The 24535-nt window shown below is 38.2% G+C and overlaps 1 protein-coding gene across 2 annotated transcripts; it reads right to left on the reverse strand.

Moving 5' to 3' along the window:
- Window positions 1–225: 225 nt before the first annotated feature.
- LOC134577299 (phospholipase A2 inhibitor and Ly6/PLAUR domain-containing protein-like) lies at window positions 226–12988 on the reverse strand. Of its 2 annotated transcripts, XM_063435993.1 has the most exons (5): window positions 12825–12983; window positions 10261–10377; window positions 2979–3128; window positions 1977–2117; window positions 226–613 (listed from the first exon to the last, which is right to left on the reverse strand). In XM_063435993.1, the coding sequence occupies exons 1-5, from the start codon at window positions 12874–12876 to the stop codon at window positions 408–410; spliced, it is 666 nt and encodes a 221-aa protein (XP_063292063.1). In that variant the 5' UTR covers window positions 12877–12983; the 3' UTR covers window positions 226–407. The 2 variants fall into 2 exon arrangements, with proteins under 2 accessions (XP_063292063.1, XP_063292065.1); XM_063435995.1 differs by lacking the exon at window positions 10261–10377 and having other exon boundaries at window positions 12825–12988.
- Window positions 12989–24535: the final 11547 nt, after the last annotated feature.

The raw sequence follows: 24535 nt of genomic DNA on the forward strand, positions 1-24535 counted from the left end.
TTGGCTTTTTTTCTTTTCAATAGAGATTTTACCTAATACCTAAAAGCAGCAAGGTGATTTTTTTGTGAATGGCTAACCTAAGAGGTTAAAAGCCCTCCAGTTATTTAATGGGGATTTTGGGATAATGCGCAAGTAAGTTTTTTCATTGATTTTTATTATTCCTTATTTCTGTTTATACTGAGAAAGGTATCTTTTAGCATAATTTTTCCATGAGAACATATCGATTTTATTTCTAATGTTTGTAGTTTAATGCAAACACATATAGATTTATTTCTATTTATGTAGGTAGGTAGATTTACAACAAAAACAAAAATGACTTTATAATATATTTTTTTTACAGTGGAAAATAGTTGTTTACTATTTCATTTTTTTTGTCATATTAAATCTTGAAATGAGTCAAACGTTCATTAGTAGTTTTTGCAACACAATGACAAGAACAACACAAAAGCGAGAAGTGTTTGGAAGGAAGAACCACGATACAGACTTGTGCTTCCATCGGTACATGAAATGCTAACAATCACACTTATACCATCAGTGTTCACAGTTTCATTGCCGATATTGCAGATACTTTGCGTAGCACATCCACGAAGAACTGTTTTGCGTGACACTGCTCCTATATGGAGGAAATAGTTTGCACATCTGATTAATACTAGATTAACACAAAGTTAACACAGATGCACAGATTCATAAATATGTTAACTAAAAAAAAATAATCAAGTAAAAAAAACTCAAGTTTTCTATGTTAAAATTTTGTAAAAAAAATGAAAGGAACAAAGTTAGCACCATAACAACTTCGTTGATATGAAATTGTTATAGTACCAGGAGGTACTATAAAAAAAAAAAAAAAAAAAGAAAAAAGGTAATGTTAAAAATTTGCCAAAACTTTAAAGGCCACTCTGGGCACTACTACAAATTCATCAAGATTTTATTAATATGATACCCAGGTACTTTCTAACCGGAATGCATGAAACTGTTCTCAAACGGTTTAACCCCAAAGGTTACCTCCCGTGTCAAGTCATCAATTACCCCAGCAGCTTCAAGCTTCTGAAATTGGCTTTCAGGAAGCACAGAGTGCCCTAAAGCAGGACACCCCCTGATTGGCTCGAGCAGTAAGCTGATGCTCAAAGCCAACCAATAGATCCCCATTTATAAAAAAAAAAGTACGAAAAAACTAAAGATCCAACACAGGAGTCAACATTCGAGAAAGAGGTAACCCATTCAGGTAAGAAAGCTGCTATGGACCTCCTGGCACCATAACAACTTAATTTTAATAACTTTGTTATGGTCCCTGGAGTATTCCTTAAATTTCATTAAAAGTAAAAAATAAGAAAATGTTATTCACTAAAGCTTGAATTCAAGTGAAATTCAAATTTTAGACCAGAATAGCTGAATGGAAAGCAAAGACCTTCACTTTGAATTTACCTCTGATTGTCACTTTCACTCACAATTAACACATTTATTTTATAACAAAAAAAGGTAATTAGACACTTTCAGCATAGTAACCGTTTCTAGTTTTATACACAATGTCTGCTCTATAAAAAGTAAACGCTCCCAAATTAGAGATAAATGTATTTGATGCAAAGTTTGATGCCCCCTGTGGCCAAATATGTATTTACAGGTAACATCTACTGATTGTAATATTTAAATCACTGAACCCTTGCTGTCTTTACTTAGCTCCAACATACGTTAGTTCTTCTGAAATGACACAATATTGATATTTAATACAACATAGTATTTGCAAAGTGTAAAAATAAACAAGACATTAAGCATTTTAAACATGCTAAATTAAGAATGATCAAGATTTCGATGTGAATTTCAAATTTCAGATAAAAATCACCAAACTGTAAACATTCTCCAAGACATTATCTTTCCAGCGTGATTGTGTTGGCCTTAAATTTGTATTCGAGACAAGTCTGATTTTAGTAACTAATTATGTAGTATCTGTCTAAGTAATCATAAGATGGGTCAGTTAATACCTGACATTGTTGCTATTTGGACGATGCATTTGTTCTCGTCCCCAGTGCATTTCTTGACTTGCTCTGTATCACACCATTCTGTGTCATCAGCAGTGCAGGTTTTACAAATGACTCCGTTCGGTTTATCATTGACATCAGGCACTTAAAGTGAATAACGTAATAAAATCACAATCATCTTTCTGTTTGTATTATGGTATCCACATTTCACAGGCTGTTATAATTAACTCCTTAAGGACACATGACGGAAATATTCCGTCATGATTCCCTTTTTTTCCTGAAGTTGTGTCCTTAAGGAGTTAATCACAAATATATACAGTGATTGCTCCATAACATATGCCTGAAAGAGATAAAACAGACAAGTAGTGTTGCCAAAATTCAGTGCACCAACATAGGCGTTGTTAGGAAAGGGCTTTGGCAGATGAAGACTCACATGTGAGGCTCTTTAGCCCCGGATATATACAGTTAGTGTAAGGCAAATATGTTCAATGGTGAATTACAGGACAATAACAATGGGTCGATGAATTTGGAGATCAGTATTAGTAATATGGGAGGAAGAGACTGTGCTGGGGACCAATGTTTTATGCTAAAGAGGCCACAAAATGTATCCTTAGGATTAAGCCACAGTTTATTAGCTACCTTGCAACACCTTTGGACAATATAGAAACTCCTAAGAGCCATATAGTGCAATGTAGAAAAGAACACAAAAGATCAAATTGACTCTTTCAGTGGCCTAGTGAACAATGCTCTCTTCTGTGTGCTAAAAGAACAAAAATAAACTACTAAAAATAAAGTACAGAAGGGTCCGTAAAAAAACCCCTTCAGATTAACCTGAGAGAGCTGGCTGACTCACCTTTACTCTCTGCATGGTAGATGCTAATTTAAGAATGAATTGAGGAGTCTTTGTTCATCCCGTGTGTATTTAAAATGTATTTTGTTTTTAAATATCCCTGTATGCACACTCTTGTGATATGTGCTGTGCACGCCTATGACGTGTGTACTTACATATAGGTGCAGATGGAACGCAGTTGTCGGTTTCACAACAGGAAATGCCCTTTCTAGAATTGCTCTTGTCGGTACTAAAACTACCAGGATTATTGCAGTAATGCTGTGGCATACATGTTCTTCCAAAAAATTCATTCTTCTTTATTCCATCTAAAAGCACCAAGAATATTCACATGAATAAATCATTCAGTGAGATAAATATAGAAGTGGAGTGGTGTACTCTTTAAATAAGATTATTGTAAAACATTTATGGCATGTTCATAAATATTTCTACTGATAACATCAAGACTCCAGAACATACTGTAAATGTAGCCACTGATTTATAGAACATGTAAAAAGTTTAAGAACATGGGGGACACTGAGAAAGCTTTTATTATTTTATATATATATATATATATATATATATATATACATGCATAAAAAGAGAGCATGCAAATATGTAACTTATTATTTCAGACAAAAATTATAAAATCCAAAAAATATTGTGACCCTTTAATCAATAAAAATCTAAATGCACAGTTACTGATAAACCCCTTTTATTATCATTATTTTAATGATGTGTGCAAATAGATAGACTATGCTCCCATTCTGCCTCAGAAAGAGTTAAAACTATATATACCATATGGTGCTTGAGAGATCAAATTTTTCTTTGGTCTCATAGGAACATAAACGCAATTATTTTGCAGGTGCATATAATATCAGTATTATTTTACAGGCAGGCTTATTTACTAACGGGAGAATTTAAATGGAATTCAAACAGAATTTCAAATATAGGGTCAAAACAACTGATCTAGAACAACTCTCTTAGTCAGAAATGTTATCAGTTCTGCTGCTGTGACCTTAATAGTGAAATTCACTTCGAATTCTCACTTTAGTGACTGGCCCTCATAGAATTTAGAATTAATTCTAAGAGTTTTTCTCATTAAACTGGGATCTGAAAGAAACTGAAAAATGTGTCCAGAACAGCAAAAAATTAAATAAAATAAACATTTTTTTTTAGGTTTTATAGTCTAAATGTACAATTCCCTTATCAGTTATCCTTATTTCATAGTTTAGTAACTCTTTTATTTATTGATTGATTCATTGATTTATTAATTGAAATCAAGAATTAAAATGCACATTTTACCTAAAATGGCAAAATAACTGGGAAAAAAAATTCTATTTTGGGCTATGTTCTTGCTATTTATTTTTAATCTTTCCTACATTCCTGGATTATGGAAAATCCCTGACAGTTGTTCACTAAAGTATACATATCAATTAAAAGTTTAGGTCACAATAGCTAAACGGAAAACATAGCTGATTTGGAGAATTGGTCTTTCCTGGTTATTTGGAACAAAATTTTTAAATTAATTTGGTATTCTTAACAAGACACACTTTAGTGAAAATCCCTCTCTAGAGTATTCAATAAACCGGGAATTCTAAGAAATCCATGGATTCTCAAATGTTATGCCAATATAGCGAGGCTGATCAAATAACTGCTATAAATTTAGCAAAAAAGATGGAAAAGTTTTCAAACTTAGTTTAAATTTGAAATGTTACTGATCATTGAGAACAACCCCTATTTATTGTTAAAACGTGTTTATGTTTGTTAATTATAAATAAATACAAATGCATGAATTTATCAGATTGTTCTTTTGTTAATGTTTATTTGTCTGTCTGTCTGTCTATCTATCTATTATTATTATTATTATTATTATTATTTTTATTTATATAGCACCAACAAATTCCGCTGCAGTTTACAGTGGGTGGACTAACAAACATGTAATTGTAGCAAGACACATTGGATGCACGGGAACAGAGGGGTTGAGGGCCCTGTTCAATGAGCTTACATGCTAGAGGGAGTGGGGTAAAATTACACAAAAGGTAGTATTAGAGAAGTAATGACAGTTGCAGGAGAGTATCTATCTATCTATTATTATTATTATGTTATTATCTATAGAGCGCCAACAAATTCCACAGCGCTTTACAATGGGTGGACAAACAGACATGCAGTTGTAACCAGACAAGTTGGACACACAGAAACAGAGGGGTTGAGAGCCCTGCTCAATGAGCTTACATGCAAGAGGGAGTGGGGTAAAGTGACACAAAAGGTAAGGATAGTATTAGACTAATGACAGTTGCAAGAGAGGAATCATTTGGGAGCTATTAACAGTTTAATTGATACGCCGGACGCAGCGAAGGTACTGGTTCATGTTGTTGTTCTCTCTCGCCTTGACTATTACAATCCCCTTCTCACCGGTCTTACATGTTCCCAGCTTGCACCGCTGCAATCTATAATGAATGCGGCTGCGAGACTTATTTTCCTGTCCGGTCGCACCTCCCATGCCTCCACGCTCTGTCAGTCCCTGCATTGGCTTCCAGTTAGATATAGGGCCCAATTCAAGATTCTGGCGCTTGCTTACAAATCCCTTCATAATGCTGCTCCAACATATCTATCCTCCCTCATACACAAGTATGTCCCGTCGAGACCCCTGCGCTCAGCCCAAGACCTACGCCTATCCTCTGCCCGGATCCCCACCTCTGATGCTCGCCTTCCAGACTTCTCCAGGGCTGCACCTCTTCTGTGGAACTCCCTTCCCTCCTTAATCAGACTTTCACCCAGCCTCCACTCCTTCAAAAAATCTCTGAAAACTCACTTCTTCATTAAAGCGTATCAATTACACTGTCAGCAGGTTTCTCATCCCCCACCCCATGACTCCTTTCCTGCAACTGTCAAAAATGACATACCAAGCACTCAATAAACCCTTCTCTAACAAACTATTTAATTCCCCTACTTTAACCCTTTGTGTCACTATACCCTACTCCCTCTAGCATGTAAGCTCATCGAGCAGGGCCCTCAACCCCCTCTGTTCCTGTACGTCCAGTTGTCTGATCTCAATTATGTGTTTTTAGTCCACCCATTGTACAGCGCTACGGAATTTGTTGGCGCTATATAAATAATAAAATAATAAAATAAATAATAATAATAATAATGAAGAAGTGTGTTTTTAATGTTGGAGGAGGGAAGTGAGCTCCACAGCAATGGTGTAGCCCTCGAGAAGTCTTGAAGGCGAGCATCAGAGGTGGGAGTACAGACAGAAGATAGACGTAAGTCTTCAGTAGAGCGCCTTGACGGGACATACTTGTGTACTAGGGAGAATAGATAGGTGGGAGCAGCATTATGTAGAGATTTGAAAGCAAGAACCAGAATTTTAAATTGAGCCCTATATCTACCAGAAAGCCAATGTAGGGACTAACAGAAGGGTGAGGCGTGGGAGTCGCGGGCGGACAGGAAGATGATCCTGGCCGCCGCATCCATTATGGACTGTAATGGCTCCAGTTGGGAGCACGTAAGACCACTGTGAAGTGGATTACAGTAGTCAAGGCGAGAAAGGACAGAAAATGGACTAGCACCTTAGTCACATCTGGTGTTAAGTAGGGTTAGATGCGCGCAATGTTTTTGAGATGTAAGCAACAGGATTTGGCGATAGACTGAACATGAGGCGTGAAGGAGAGGTCAGAGTGAAAGAGAACACCTAGGCAGTGAGCCTGCGTGGTGAAGCTGATGGTAGCACCGTTGACTTGGAGGGGGACAGACACAGGAGTAGCAACACGTGAGGGAGGAAAGACCAGAATTTCAGTTTTGGTCAAGTTGAGTTTAAGGAAGTGGGCAGCCATCCAGTTAGAAATAGCAGAGAGGTAATCAGAGACATTAGTCAAGAGGGATGGGGAGAGATCAGGAGACGACAGGTAGATTTGCGTGTCATCCGCATATAAATGACATTGGAAGCCAAAAGAGTTAATGAGTTTTTCAAGGGAGGCAGTATACATAGAGAACAGTAGGGGACCAAGGACTGAACCTTGGGGGACACCAACAGAGAGGAGTTGGGGAGAAGAAGCAGAACCAGAGACAGAAACACTGAAAGAGCGCTGGGAGAGGTAGGAGGAGCAGCAGGAGAGAGCAATATCTTGTAGACCGATATTGAGGAGGATGAGAAGAAGCTGTTGATGATCAACAGTGTCAAAAGCCGCAGAAAGGTCAAGGAGAATTATGATAGAGTAGTGACCACCATGAGATTTTGCAGTGAGTAGATCATTGGGTACTTTGGTCAGTGCCGTTTCCACAGAGTGCTTAGCGCGGAAACCAGACTGAAGCGGGTCTAGTAGAGAGTTGGACTCGAGGAAGTCTGTCAATCTCACATATACAATTCTTTCAAGGATCTTAGATTTAAAAGGCAGTAGCGAAATAGAACGGTAGTTGAATGGGGAGTTAGGGTCAAGGTTGGGCTTCTTTAGAATTGGGGTTATAGTTGCATGTTTGAAGAGCGATGGAAAAATGCCAGAGGATAGAGAGAGATTGAGAATTTTAGTGAGAGGTAGAGAAAGAGAAGAAGACAGAGTATGGATTAGATGCGAGGGAATTGGATCTAGGGAGCAGAGGGAGTTATGATTGATTGGAAGGTACATTGAGGGGAAAGAAGGATGCCTACACAACCTCCTTTACAGTTGAGTCTGGCAGTGTGAGAGAATTGTAGCCCACCAAACCATAAAGAGGCAGGAGTAGCACTATCAGAGGGGGACAGCCAGTTCTCTGTAAGTGCGAGTAGGGCGAGTGAGTTTGAGATTGAAAAGTCGTGTATGGCTGTTGATTTTAAATTACTGCAGATGGAGCGGGTGTTCCAGAGTGCACACTGATTGTTGGTAAGTTAGGGTAAAGGGCAGGGTATTGTGATGAGGTTTGTGGGGTTTCTGTTTTTCTTGGTGTGTGTCGAGAAGGTGAAGGGCCTTGGATTGGGAGAGACATCACCAGCTGCTAGAAGCAGGAGGAGAGAAAGTGGCAGGAGGTGTGAATGGGTTTTGTATACCAGGGGTCTAGAATTAGATTGTTTGTGAGTAGGAGTGAGAGAGGAGAAAGATGAGTGCAAGGCAGGAGATGAGAGAAAGGGGGAGTATAGCAAAGAGGGGCATATGTAAATATGGATGGGGGGATGAGTGAAGTGGGCATAAGAAGAGATTTTTATACTGAAGGAGAAGGAGGAAATAAAGAGGAGGAGAAGAAAGATCATTGCTAAACTGTGAAAAAGTAAATTTGAAATAATTGGAACATCAAGAGCAGGTGAAGGTAGGGTAAATATTAAGTTTCATGGGTTAAGAAAGTGCAGGAGTACTAATACTAATAAGAGGCAGTGTGTACACCTGTTATTTATACTTATCTAAAATTTGGGTGTGATCTATAAATGTAATAATGAGCATGGGGTGCGATGGTGAAGGGAGGGGAGGGCAGGTATCAGATTTTCTTACAGCGGCATTGGGGCTTGATAGTTTGGATATCAGGCTGTTGAATAAATATATGTGAGGGTCAGATAGGCTTGCAATAAAGCTGAGGGAAGGGATATTTATCTAGTCACAGGGATGAAGGGATAGTTATTCAAATAAAAACAAACATATCAATAAAAGAAGGTCAGTCAGAAATCAGAGGGGAAAGCGAGGAATACATATAGGTGAATAAAACAATTACATACAGGGCTAGAAAAACTACACTTTAGCTTGACAGACAAGATATAAAGGCAAGAAAATATACAATGCACACAGGATATATAAAATAAAATAAATGTACAGGCTGATTACATTAAATATAAATAATGCTGTGCAGGATAGAGTATTGGTGTCGTCTTCCAGAAGGCTACCTTTGCTTATTGCAGATGATCAGCTGATGGAGCACTGACTTTCTTGCAGCAGTATTGGGGCTTGATAGTTTGGAAATCAGGCTGTTGAATAAAGATCGATCTATCTATCTACAGGTGATACTCGAAAGATTAGAATATCGTGCAAAAGTTCATTTATTTCAGTAATGCAACAAAAAAGGGGAAACTAATATATGACATAGACTCATTAAATGCAAAGCAAGATAATTCAAGTCATGATTTGTCATAAGTGCGATGATTTTGGCTTACAGCTCATGAAAACCCCAAATCCACAATCTCAGTAAATTAGAATATTACATGCAATCAATACGACATCTGAAGCCCACGTCCAGCATCCATCTGTGTGTGGTGACTCTTAAAGCACTGACTCCAGCCTCAGTCCCCTCCCCAGTCCCCAACACATTTGAATGGCCTTTTCCTGACAATCCTTTCCAGGCTGCGGTCATCCCTGCTGCTTGTGCACCTTTTTCTTCCACATAACTTTCTATTAATATGCTTTGATACAGCACTTTGGGAACATCCAACTTCCTTTGCAATTACCTTTTGAGGCTTTCCCTCCTTATGGAGGGTGTCAATGATGGTTTTCCTCACAACTGTCAGGTCAGCAGTCTTCCCCAGGATTGTGATTCCTACTGAACCAGACTGAGAGACCATTTAAAGGCTCAGAAACCTTTTGCAGCTAATTAGAGTGGGACACTGTGAGCCTAGAATATTGCACATGTTCACAATATTATAATTTACTGAGATTGTGGATTTGGGGTTTTCATATATCTGTCTATCTATCTATGTGTCTACCTATCTGTATATCTTGAAAAAAGAGAAAAGTAAAAGCTGCGCCAAATAAAGCCAATAAATAAAAAGAGTCCAAATAAAAGAGAAAGTCCAAATAAAATAAGTCTTAGCTGAATAGATCTTCCTTAGATAGGATAGTCTATGCAGTGGTGAATCAGGAACAGTGTCCTTGTTGTCCTTTCTCAGATGGATCCAATGATATAAAAAGATAAAACAGATGACAAAAAATAGTGTAATATGTTCACTAGAGTGTAACAGATGATATAGAAAGAATAATATTACACTCACATTTAATAGAGCTATAACTAGCTCTAGTGTGGAAAACGTACAGCGGTTTTGATCCCCGCTTGTAGGATATGATGAGGCTTTCTTTTCTTCAGGGGTAAATGTCACTCAAAGATAATAAAAAGATACAACAATAGTGTTCTCTGTATGAAATACTATAGAAAAACATAAATAAAATGGTACTCACAAGAATGGAGCAGGTTGACTGCTCCTCGATGATAGCGTAGGTGGAATAATCCCCACCAAGGATTGCTTGGAGTCCAGAGGTAGAAAATGCCAGGTAAAAGTAGAGTGTATATAAAGATTATTGGCACAACCGAAAAAGTGACCCAAAAAAATCTTTAATAAATAAAATACACAGTTTAAAAGTCCATAAACGCGTTTCGCCTATAATGGCTTTATCAATATGGAATAAAACAATAACCTGGCAGGGTGACTTTAAATAGGGGTACAGATGTATATCTGTCTACTCAACCATCCTAATACATTACTAATTCACAATGACTATTTATAGTACATACCTTCAGTGCTTACTGTATGTGTAGAAATACAAACTCTCCCATTATCACAGGTTACATTGTTACCTGTGCAGAATGTTGCACCCTGTACCAGACACAATGTACACGACAGACAGTTACCTAAAAATAATGATTGATTAAAAAAAAAAAAAAAAAAAAAACTTCAGTGCATTTTCATGATGTAAATGATTAAACTGTCACAGTGAAGAAATCTTTTGTGGACTTTAAATTGCACTAAAGCAAAATGTTAATAATTATATATTTATTCCCCTCTCTGGTCATTCAACCCAAATCTGGATACTATTTTGTAGAAGCAGATAAGATAAACCTTTTGATTTTATGATGAATTTAGAGGTGTGAGTAATAATGTTTGTTAATATCTTGCCATCATGTTCCACTTTACACGTATACCTGCCTTCTGCCAAATTAAAACCACTTCCCTGTGTGTTCCTTATCTGCAAGTAGCTGGGGACTTTTCTTTTTTTTTTTTTAGATTTAACAGGAACAATTCTTCTAACAAATGTGGTTTGAGAAGGATATGTGTTTACATCATGAATATACGAATGCAAACATTAAATACAAAGCCATAGAAAGTAACAGTAGCAATGATTTCCATTCGTGTTCAATAACTATAAATCTATAGTATGTTTGGGTATTTGCTTACTCAATATGATGATATTTATTTCAATAATATTTATATTAATTTGCATATTTAGTGGGGCACTCTGGGAGAGCTGAGCAAACACAGTATTTTGGTTAAAATGTGTGACTATAGAGTAGGTATATATCTGAGTGTAAAAATGCAAAAATCAGGGGGAGAAGTCCTCGGCTTGTTTTTATTCATTTTTGGCACTCAAGACATTGCCAAGTGCTTTTACAGGTTAACTATTCACTTCACTTCATATGTGTTGTGTTAAATTACACAGCAATATGGTAGCCATACTTGTTGACAATGTTACTGTAGTTTATAAACGTGGGTTTTGGCATAACGTTTAGGATGATACATCCTCCTTGGGGATCTAGGAAAAGGTTTAGTTTTGTAATTATATTATGCGAGTAACTTCAATACAATAGATTGGTATAGTTACACTGGCCAAGAGTCATGTGCGTTATTAATAAGAGCTGTGCTTTGGGGAGCTAAATGTGAGAGACCCATACTGTTGAAGGTATAAACACTATAACAATGTTCAAAATTTCTAAAAACACAACTCTATTAACCATTATTTTCATAAGCTAGGCCCCCGTCAATACCTAGTTTATCATCTGGTTAGAGAAGTCGTGATGTCACTGCCTTAGAACTGGGAAACGTGCGTTTAAATCCCAGTCACATCAACTCACCAGTAAGTTACCTAATGATATACATCCACCTACCTCAAAATCCTCATAGATTGTTCGCAAGGCTTTCTTTATCTCGAATATCTCCTTTCTACAATTGTGAATGTTTTGGCACAGTATTACTAACAATAATATTTCTGAATTTTGAAATTGACTCCCTGCTCTTTATAATACCTCATACTATATTTAATTCCAGCCTGAGTTTTATACTAAATAGTGATGATCATACCTTTTGTAACTTTGCCTTCAACCAAGTATTGGTGTCTATCGTAATAATGTAACTGTATTGGCAAACCTGTAATGCATTAATCTCCTGAGAGTATAGAGCGCAATGTAATTAAGCTATCAGTGTTGTTGGTCCATGTCTTTCAGTGTTCTATACCACATTGTAATGGTAAATTAAAGCCAGGTTTCGATAAATTATTAATAATTAAATTTTTTGTCTCTACATTTTTAATCACTTTTTCTTTTTCTGCCATAATATATTAATTGTTCACAAATAACTGCATTTACTGAGCACCAAACAACGTTATGTCCTTTTTGAGATTTGACTAAGGCCTTCTTTTTATTATTTTTGGATACATTTTTCAAATTGATAAAATATTTTTGGATAAACGTTTAACAATATTTTAATCAGTTCAAAGCTTTTATAATATTATTATATTATTATATTTTTTTGATGTATTGATGCAAAGTGTGTTTGAGTGTGTGTGCATATATATTTATATATACATAGCAAATACTTTGTTAAGACAGCACTCCAGGGACGTAGAAGTATAGTGAAAAAAAACGTAGCTTTTATTCAGCGTCTGCCACAGTGAATCAACGTTTCAGTTCTCTAATGGAACTTTCGTCAGGATGCGGCAGACGCTGAATAAAATCTATTTTTTCATCAGATCAACAAATGAATCCCAATGTATGATTTGACAGTTGAACTTGAAGTAAAGATCACATAAGGTAAAATAATAAAATAGTACTTGAGCGCTTATTCTCAGGTGTGTGGTGTACAAATTTGTCTGTTCAGCTTGTTGATGGCCTACAACATTGTATACAATACAACATTCCAGTGTGTGGTCCTTAGTTTAAGGAAATACTTACAAGCTAAACGTTTGTAAAGTTTCAATCCACCAAAGGATACAAATCTGATTCACAAAAAACATAATGATCATATAACAAATCACATACAAAATCATACGTATAGCAAATAATATTTTGATACAAACTTACAGTACCTGTTCTTAAAAGAGCTAAAAGCATGCAGAATGCACAAAGGATAGAGTTCATTGTGATGGGTTTTCTTAGACTCTGTATCGACAAATGTTATGACAGTGAAGACTAAGCAGTAAGTGGTAAATATTAACCAGATTATCCTCTACTTGTAAAAACTGTGTAGGTTAGGTTACAGTTAGTTTTACTGGGTAGGTTTATATTATTAAAGGGAAACTCCAGGCTCCCACACACGTTAGGTGCACTGTGTAGGTTAGGTTACAGTTATACTGGGTGGGTTTATATTATTAAAGAGACACTCCAGGCTCCCACACACGTTAGGTGCACTGTGTAGGTTAGGTTACAGTTAGTTATACTGGGTGGGTTTATATTATTAAAGAGACACTCCAGGCTCCCACACACGTTAGATGCACTGTGTAGGTTAGGTTACAGTTAGTTATACTGGGTGGGTGTATATTATTAAAGAGACACTCCAGGCTCCCACACATGTTAGGTGCACTGTGTAGGTTAGGTTACAGTTAGTTATACTAGATGGGTTTATATTATTATAGGGACACTCCAGGCTCCCACACACATTAAGTGCACTGTGTAGGTTAGGTTACAGTTAGTTATACTGGGTGGGTTTATATTATTAAAGAGACACTCCAGGCTCCCACACACGTTAGATGCACTGTGTAGGTTAGGTTACAGTTAGTTATACTGGGTGGGTTTATATTATTAAAGGGACACGCCAGGCTCCCACACACGTTAGGTGCACTGTGTAGGTTACGTTACAGTTAGTTTTACTGGGTGGGTTTATATTATTAAAGGGATACTCCAGGCTCCCACACCCGTTAGATGCACTGTGTAGGTTAGGTTACAGTTAGTTATACTGGGTGGGTGTATATTATTAAAGAGACACTCCAGGCTCCCACACATGTTAGGTGCACTGTGTAGGTTAGGTTACAGTTACTTATACTGGGTGGGTTTATATTATTAAAGGGACACTCCAGGCTCCCACACACATTAGATGTGCTGTGTAGGTTAGGTTACAGTTAGTTATACTGGGTGAGTTTATATTATTATAGGGACACTCCAGGCTCCCACACACGTTAGGTGCACTGTGTAGGTTAGGTTACAGTTAGTTATACTGGGTGGGTGTATATTATTAAAGGGACTCTCCAGGCTCCCACACACGTTAGGTTACAGTTAGTTATACTGGGTGAGTTTATATTATTAAAGAGACACTCCAGGCTCCCACACACGTTAGGTGCACTGTGTAGGTTAGGTTACAGTTAGTTTTACTGGGTGGGTTTATTTTATTAAAGGGACACTCCAGGCTCCAACACACGTTAGGTGCACTGTGTAGGTTAGGTTACAGTTAGTTTTACTGGGTGGGTTTATTTTATTAAAGGGACACTCCAGGCTCCCACACACGTTAGGTGCACTGTGTAGGTTAGGTTACAGTTAGTTATAATGGGGGGGTTTATATTATTAAAGAGACACTCCAGGCTCCCACACATGTTAGGTGCACTGTGTAGGTTAGGTTACATTTAGTTATACTGGGTGGGTGTATATTATTAATGGGACACTCCAGGCTCCCACACACGTTAGGTGCACTGTGTAGGTTAGGTTACAGTTAGTTATACTGGGAGGGTTTATATTATTGAAGGGGCACTCCAGGCTCCCACACACGTTAGGTGCACTGTGTAGGTTAGGTTACAGTTAGTTATACTGGGTGGGTGTATATTATTAATGGGACACTCCAGGCTCCCACACACGTTAGGTGCACTGTGTAGGTTAGGTTACAGTTAGTTATACTGGGAGGGTTTATATTATTAAAGGGACACTCCAGGCTCCCACACACATTAGATGCACTGTGTAGGTTAGGTTACAGTTATACTGGGTGGGTTTATATTATTAAAGAGACACTCCAGGCTCCCACACATGTTAGGTGCACTGTGTAGGTTAGGTTACAGTTAGTTATACTGGGTGGGTTTATATTATTAAAGAGACACTCCAGGCTCCCACACACGTTAGATGCACTGTGTAGGTTAGGTTACAGTTAGTTATACTGGGTGGGTGTATATTATTAAAGAGACACTCCATGCTCCCACACATGTTAGGTGCACTGTGTAGGTTAGGTTACAGTTAGTTATACTAGATGGGTTTATATTATTATAGGGACACTCCAGGCTCCCACACACGTTAGGTGCACTGTGTAGGTTAGGTTACAGTTAGTTATACTGGGTGGGTTTATATTATTAAAGAGACACTCCAGGCTCCCACACACGTTAGATGCACTGTGTAGGTTAGGTTACAGTTAGTTATACTGGGTGGGTTTATATTATTAAAGGGACACGCCAGGCTCCCACACACGTTAGGTGCACTGTGTAGGTTAGGTTACAGTTAGTTTTACTGGGTGGGTTTATATTATTAAAGGGATACTCCAGGCACCCACACACGTTAGATGCACTGTGTAGGTTAGGTTACAGTTAGTTATACTGTGTGGGTGTATATTATTAAAGAGACACTCCAGGCTCCCACACACATTAGATGTGCTGTGTAGGTTAGGTTACAGTTAGTTATTCTGGGTGAGTTTATATTATTATAGGGACACTCCAGGCTCCCACACACGTTAGGTGCACTGTGTAGGTTAGGTTACAGTTAGTTATACTGGGTGGGTGTATATTATTAAAGGGACTCTCCAGGCTCCCACACACGTTAGGTTACAGTTAGTTATACTGGGTGAGTTTATATTATTAAAGAGACACTCCAGGCTCCCACACACGTTAGGTGCACTGTGTAGGTTAGGTTACAGTTAGTTTTACTGGGTGGGTTTATTTTATTAAAGGGACACTCCAGGCTCCCACACACGTTAGGTGCACTGTGTAGGTTAGGTTACAGTTAGTTTTACTGGGTGGGTTTATTTTATTAAAGGGACACTCCAGGCTCCCACACACGTTAGGTGCACTGTGTAGGTTAGGTTACAGTTAGTTATACTGGGTGGGTTTATATTAATAAAGGGACACTCCAGGCTCCCACACACGTTAGATGCACTGTGTAGGTTAGGTTACAGTTAGTTATACTGGGAGGGTTTATATTATTAAAGAGACACTCCAGGCTCCCACACACGTTAGATGCACTGTGTTGGTTAGGTTATAGTTAGTTATACTGGGTGGGTTTATATTATTAAAGGGACACGCCAGGCTCCCACACACGTTAGGTGCACTGTGTAGGTTAGGTTACAGTTAGTTATACTGGGTGGGTTTATATTATTAAAGGGATACTCCAGGCTCCCACACACGTTAGATGCACTGTGTAGGTTAGGTTACAGTTAGTTATACTGGGTGGGTGTATATTATTAAAGAGACACTCCAGGTTCCCACACATGTTAGGTGCACTGTGTAGGTTAGGTTACAGTTAGTTACACTGGGTGGGTTTATATTATTAAAGGGACACTCCAGGCTCCCACACACGTTAGGTGCACTGTGTAGGTTAGGTTACAGTTAGTTATACTGGGAGGGTTTATATTATTAAAGGGACACTCCAGGCTCCCACACACGTTAGGTGCACTGTGTAGGTTAGGTTACAGTTAGTTATACTGGGTGGGTTTATATTATTGAAGGGGCACTCCAGGCTCCCACACACGTTAGGTGCACTGTGTAGGTTAGGTTACAGTTAGTTATACTGGGTGGGTGTATATTATTAATGGGACACTCCAGGCTCCCACACACGTTAGGTGCACTGTGTAGGTTAGGTTACAGTTAGTTATACTGGGAGGGTTTATATTATTAAAGGGACACTCCAGGCTCCCACACACATTAGATGCACTGTGTAGGTTAGGTTACAGTTATACTGGGTGGGTTTATATTATTAAAGAGACACTCCAGGCTCCCACACACGTTAGGTGCACTGTGTAGGTTAGGTTACAGTTAGTTATACTAGATGGGTTTATATTATTATAGGGACACTCCAGGCTCCCACACACGTTAGGTGCACTGTGTAGGTTAGGTTACAGTTAGTTATACTGGGTGGGTTTATATTATTAAAGAGACACTCCAGGCTCCCACACACGTTAGATGCACTGTGTAGGTTAGGTTACAGTTAGTTATACTGGGTGGGTTTATATTATTAAAGGGACACGCCAGGCTCCCACACACGTTAGGTGCACTGTGTAGGTTAGGTTACAGTTAGTTTTACTGGGTGGGTTTATATTATTAAAGGGATACTCCAGGCACCCACACACGTTAGATGCACTGTGTAGGTTAGGTTACAGTTAGTTATACTGTGTGGGTGTATATTATTAAAGAGACACTCCAGGCTCCCACACACATTAGATGTGCTGTGTAGGTTAGGTTACAGTTAGTTATTCTGGGTGAGTTTATATTATTATAGGGACACTCCAGGCTCCCACACACGTTAGGTGCACTGTGTAGGTTAGGTTACAGTTAGTTATACTGGGTGGGTGTATATTATTAAAGGGACTCTCCAGGCTCCCACACACGTTAGGTTACAGTTAGTTATACTGGGTGAGTTTATATTATTAAAGAGACACTCCAGGCTCCCACACACGTTAGGTGCACTGTGTAGGTTAGGTTACAGTTAGTTTTACTGGGTGGGTTTATTTTATTAAAGGGACACTCCAGGCTCCCACACACGTTAGGTGCACTGTGTAGGTTAGGTTACAGTTAGTTATACTGGGTGGGTTTATATTAATAAAGGGACACTCCAGGCTCCCACACACGTTAGATGCACTGTGTAGGTTAGGTTACAGTTAGTTATACTGGGAGGGTTTATATTATTAAAGAGACACTCCAGGCTCCCACACACGTTAGATGCACTGTGTTGGTTAGGTTATAGTTAGTTATACTGGGTGGGTTTATATTATTAAAGGGACACGCCAGGCTCCCACACACGTTAGGTGCACTGTGTAGGTTAGGTTACAGTTAGTTATACTGGGTGGGTTTATATTATTAAAGGGATACTCCAGGCTCCCACACACGTTAGATGCACTGTGTAGGTTAGGTTACAGTTAGTTATACTGGGTGGGTGTATATTATTAAAGAGACACTCCAGGTTCCCACACATGTTAGGTGCACTGTGTAGGTTAGGTTACAGTTAGTTACACTGGGTGGGTTTATATTATTAAAGGGACACTCCAGGCTCCCACACACGTTAGGTGCACTGTGTAGGTTAGGTTACAGTTAGTTATACTGGGAGGGTTTATATTATTAAAGGGACACTCCAGGCTCCCACACACGTTAGGTGCACTGTGTAGGTTAGGTTACAGTTAGTTATACTGGGAGGGTTTATATTATTGAAGGGGCACTCCAGGCTCCCACACACGTTAGGTGCACTGTGTAGGTTAGGTTACAGTTAGTTATACTGGGTGGGTGTATATTATTAATGGGACACTCCAGGCTCCCACACACGTTAGGTGCACTGTGTAGGTTAGGTTACAGTTAGTTATACTGGGAGGGTTTATATTATTAAAGGGACACTCCAGGCTCCCACACACATTAGATGCACTGTGTAGGTTAGGTTACAGTTATACTGGGTGGGTTTATATTATTAAAGAGACACTCCAGGCTTCCACACACGTTAGGTGCACTGTGTAGGTTAGGTTACAGTTAGTTATACTGGGTGGGTTTATATTATTAAAGAGACACTCCAGGCTCCCACACACGTTAGATGCACTGTGTAGGTTAGGTTACAGTTAGTTATACTGGGTGGGTTTATTTTATTAAAGGGACACTCCAGGCTCCCACACACGTTAGGTGCACTGTGTAGGTTAGGTTACAGTTAGTTATACTGGGTGGGTTTATATTAATAAAGGGACACTCCAGGCTCCCACACACGTTAGATGCACTGTGTAGGTTAGGTTACAGTTAGTTATACTGGGAGGGTTTATATTATTAAAGAGACACTCCAGGCTCCCACACACGTTAGATGCACTGTGTTGGTTAGGTTATAGTTAGTTATACTGGGTGGGTTTATATTATTAAAGGGACACGCCAGGCTCCCACACACGTTAGGTGCACTGTGTAGGTTAGGTTACAGTTAGTTATACTGGGTGGGTTTATATTATTAAAGGGATACTCCAGGCTCCCACACACGTTAGATGCACTGTGTAGGTTAGGTTACAGTTAGTTATACTGGGTGGGTGTATATTATTAAAGAGACACTCCAGGTTCCCACACATGTTAGGTGCACTGTGTAGGTTAGGTTACAGTTAGTTACACTGGGTGGGTTTATATTATTAAAGGGACACTCCAGGCTCCCACACACATTAGATGTGCTGTGTAGGTTAGGTTACAGCTAGTTATACTGGGTGAGTTTATATTATTATAGGGACACTCCAGGCTCCCACACACATTAGGTGCACTGTGTAGGTTAGGTTACAGTTAGTTATACTGGGTGGGTTTATATTATTAAAGAGACACTCCAGGCTCCCACACATGTTAGATGCCCTGTGTAGGTTAGGTTACAGTTAGTTATACCGGGTGGGATTATATTATTAAAGAGACACTCCAGGCTCCCATACACGTTAGGTCCACTGTGTAGGTTAGGTTACAGTTAGTTATACTGGGTGGGTGTATATTATTAAAGGGACTCTCCAGGCTCCCACACACGTTAGGTTACAGTTAGTTATACTTGGTGAGTTTATATTATTAAAGAGACACTCCAGGCTCCCACACACGTTAGGTGCACTGTGTAGGTTAGGTTACAGTTAGTTATACTGGGTGGGTTTATATTATTAAAGGGACACTCCAGGCTCCCACACACGTTAGGTGCACTGTGTAGGTTAGGTTACTGTTAGTTATACTGGGTGGGTTTATATTATTATAGGGACACTCCAGGCTCCCACACATGTTAGGTGCACTGTGTAGGTTAGGTTACAGTTAGTTATACTGGGTGGGTTTATATTAATAAAGGGACACTCCAGGCTCTCACACACGTTAGATGCACTGTGTAGGTTAGGTTAAAGTTAGTTATACTGGGTTCGTTTATATTATTAAAGGGACACTCCAGGCTCCCACACACATGGTAGATGCACTGTGTAGGTTAGGTTACAGTTAGTTATACTGGATGGGTTTATATTATTAAAGGGACACTCCAGGCTCCCACACACATGGTAGATGCACTGTGTAGGTTAGGTTACAGTTAGTTATACTGGGTGGGTTTATATTATTAAAGGGACACTCCAGGCTCCCACACACGTTAGATGCACTGTGTAGGTTAGGTTACAGTTAGTTATACTGGGTGGGTTTATATTATTATAGGGACACTCCAGGCTCCCACACACGTTAGGTGCACTGTGTAGGTTAGGTTACAGTTAGTTTTACTGGGTGGGTTTATATTATTAAAGGGACACTCCAGGCTCCCACACACGTTAGGTGCACTGTGTAGGTTAGGTTACAGTTAGTTATACTGGGTGGGTTTATATTAATAAAGGGACACTCCAGGCTCCCACACACGTTAGATGCACTGTGTAGGTTAGGTTACAGTTATACTGGGTGGGTTTATATTATTAAAGGGACACTCCAGGCTCCCACACACATGGTAGATGCACTGTGTAGGTTAGGTTACAGTTAGTTATACTGGATGGGTTTATATTATTAAAGGGACACTCCAGGCTCCCACACACGTTAGATGCACTGTGTAGGTTAGGTTACAGTTAGTTATACTGGGTGGGTTTATATTATTAAAGGGACACTCCAGGCTCCCACACACGTTAGGTGCACTGTGTAGGTTAGGTTACAGTTAGTTATACTGGGTGGGTTTATATTATTATAGGGACACTCCAGGCTCCCACACATGTTAGGTGCACTGTGTAGGTTAGGTTACAGTTAGTTATACTGGGTGGGTTTATATTAATAAAGGGACACTCCAGGCTCTCACACACGTTAGATGCACTGTGTAGGTTAGGTTAAAGTTAGTTATACCTGGTTCGTTTATATTATTAAAGGGACACTCCAGGCTCCCACACACATGGTAGATGCACTGTGTAGGTTAGGTTACAGTTAGTTATACTGGATGGGTTTATATTATTAAAGGGACACTCCAGGCTCCCACACACATGGTAGATGCACTGTGTAGGTTAGGTTACAGTTAGTTATACTGGGTGGGTTTATATTATTAAAGGGACACTCCAGGCTCCCACACACGTTAGATGCACTGTGTAGGTTAGGTTACAGTTAGTTATACTGGGTGGGTTTATATTATTATAGGGACACTCCAGGCTCCCACACACGTTAGGTGCACTGTGTAGGTTAGGTTACAGTTAGTTTTACTGGGTGGGTTTATATTATTAAAGGGACACTCCAGGCTCCCACACACGTTAGGTGCACTGTGTAGGTTAGGTTACAGTTAGTTATACTGGGTGGGTTTATATTAATAAAGGGACACTCCAGGCTCCCACACACGTTAGATGCACTGTGTAGGTTAGGTTACAGTTATACTGGGTGGGTTTATATTATTAAAGGGACACTCCAGGCTCCCACACACATGGTAGATGCACTGTGTAGGTTAGGTTACAGTTAGTTATACTGGATGGGTTTATATTATTAAAGGGACACTCCAGGCTCCCACACACGTTAGATGCACTGTGTAGGTTAGGTTACAGTTAGTTATACTGGGTGGGTTTATATTATTAAAGGGACACTCCAGGCTCCCACACACGTTAGATGCACTGTGTAGGTTAGGTTACAGTTAGTTATACTGGGTGGGTTTATATTATTATAGGGACACTCCAGGCTCCTACATGTTAGGTTTAATGTGTAGGTTTGGTTACAGTAAATTATGATGAGTGCAGATACAAGTGCGTGACAAATTATGACAGCATTAAAAGTAAGGCAAAATATAATCTTAATATAATACTTTTTATTGCAGACATCTGCCTATTAACATACATCAGTTCTTAAGGGCTCATCAAAATTATATATATATATATTTAACAAAATAACTGCAACAAAACACCAAAGTTGACTTGATAAAGAAGCTCTATATATAATAGTAAATAAATAAAGCTCTATATATAATAGTAAATAAAAAAATCGAAGGAGGTTGAAAAGGTTTGAAAACAGGGTTTGACTGTTACAAAAATGCTGTTTCTCACAGTGTCCTGTTCTAAAAATTGGTACAAAATGGAGGAGTATCCGGTGGCAATGTGCCGGCTGATCCCATTGGTTTCCACCGTAATTGATACCAATGAAAGAGTTATTCTGTTTTTAAGTAATTATTTTCCCATTGCCATTAATGTTATTTTTATTTGGCATTTTTGTATTGCCATGTATAGGGATGTAGAATAATTGCAAAGCAATAACGTTCTACATCATCTATTCACCTTCATTCATGAGTAGCAAAAATTATTTATTATAAGCTGATTTTAAGTTGAGTATTTTTAAGATTTGTTTTCCTCTCAAATAAGTACATAGTTCATCACAAAGCAGGGGATATTTTCTGCATGCATTTAATGTGGATAACATAATGTGTATCAAAATATACAGATGGTATAGGTATAATATATTTATGCACTACAAATTTAGTGTTTGGAAAATGTAAAGAACACATTGGTCAGAGCTATACAAACATTCTGTTTCCTGGGCTCACTGTAAATGGAGCTAACTACACATTCCTAAGTTTATCAATACTGTCTCTGACCCTACCGTGAATGTAGCTGTATTGGATGGATTAGCAAAGAGATAATAGGTTTAAACATCAGGTGCATCTAGTCCACCTAATCTTAAAGGGCAACCATAATATTTTGTTCTATTATAGGTTTTTTCCCTCAATTTCACCAAATTTGCAATGTTCTGAAATACACATCACTCATGGACACAATTGTGCACAGAATGAATGAGAAACACCTGATTCAATGTTAGTAGATGCTTCATACAAGTATGGGCCAAGTTCCCGTATCGCCCCTTCCAGATAAAGCTTATGTAGCTATCTGTAACAATATTTTATTTATAATTAAAAAAAATGGTGGCCCTTGCATTCCTTAAAGTATACATTTTATCAGCAAAAGTAAAGCAGTTATAGGGAAGGACATTCCATAATAGAGGCTAGAACCACCACTGTGACTGTTGATTTTTCCAAAATTGTGAAAAGTTGTTCCACCTATGAAAAACAAAACATTATTTTACATTAAATACGAACATTTTATACATCACAATAATTTTAACATCTCGAGACAATGGTTGATATTTCTCACAGTTTTATGAGCACTTAAAAGTGGAACAAAATGATAAAAGGGGAGTAGTCTCCAGCAGTATTGCACCTGCTGGTTCCTTTGGTTTCCACTGTGATTGCCCCACTTTTAGAATATAAGTTCACTTTTTACAACACGTGTTGATAAATCATGCCAATATCTTTTTAAAAGAAATATTCTCTACTTTGTAGTAAATTATTTTCTTATTTCATTTAATACTGTTTTATTAAAAGATTGATGAAAAGTAAATTTTAAGGAATGCAAAGGGAAGCATTTAAAAAAAAAATTTAATAAATAAAATGTTGTTACAAAAAATTACATGAGCGTGAGTTGGAAGGGGCAAAAAGAACACTTGATCCATACGTCAAAATCTTAAAATATTTACTTTGTTTTTCAATTATTGGGATGTAGAACATTAGCAAAGCAATACAGTTCTATATAATCCACTTAGCTTCATTCCTGATTAGCCAAAATTATTTATCATGAGCTGCTTTTAATTTAAGTATTTATTTTTAAGATTTGTTTCACTCTCAAAGAAGTAAACAGTTAAATACAAAGCAGGGGATACGTTCTGCATATTATAGCAATGGGAATAATTCCCAAATCATCACTATCTCCTCTCATAAATGTTTTAAGATTTTGACGTATCGATCAAGTGTCCTTTTTGCCCTTTCCAACTAACGCTCATGTAGTTTCTTGTAACAACATTTTATTTATTAATTTTTGTTTAAATGTGGCCATTTGCATTTGTTAAAAATAAATTTTTATCAGCAAAAGTAAAGCAGTTATAGGAAAGGAAATACCATGTAAGAGGCCAGAACCGTCACTGTGACTTTTGATAGTCGTATCAACGGTCTCTTTTTTTCCTGAATTGTGAGTGGTTGTTTCACCTATGAAAAAAAAAAACATTATTTTCCATTAAATACGAACATTTTATAATTCACAATTATTTGGACATCTTGAGTCAATGGTTGATATTTCTCGCACTTAAAAGTGGTACAAAATGATAAAAGGGGAGTAGTCTCCAGTGGGATTTCGCCTGCTGGTTCCTTTGGTTTCCGGGATTGCTCCACTTTTAGAACGTAAGTCCACTTTTTAAAACAAGATATTTTGATAAATTATACCAATGTCTTTGCGAAAGAAATAGTCTCTGCTTTTTAGCAAATTATTTTCTTATTTCCTTTAATATTGTTTTATTAAAGGTGTGATGAAAAGTAAAGTTTAAGGAATTCAAAGGACCACATTTACATTAGCAAAGCAATAAAGTTCTATATAATCCATTTACCTTTATTCTTGATTTGCCAAAATTAATTATCATAAGTTGCTTTTACTTCATAGTATTATTATTTTTTTTTTAGATTTGACAAATTTTTATTTTCGTACATAAAAATGAACACGAGGGAGGGAGGGGGTTAGAGAAGGAAAAAAGGGGGGGAAGGGGGAGGTGCAACATGTTCATGCGACATTACATAGATACATAGTCACATTAAATGATGTACATAACGACACATTTCATCACTT

Source organism: Pelobates fuscus, chromosome 11, assembly GCF_036172605.1.
Source record: "Pelobates fuscus isolate aPelFus1 chromosome 11, aPelFus1.pri, whole genome shotgun sequence".
NCBI lineage: Eukaryota > Metazoa > Chordata > Amphibia > Anura > Pelobatidae > Pelobates > Pelobates fuscus.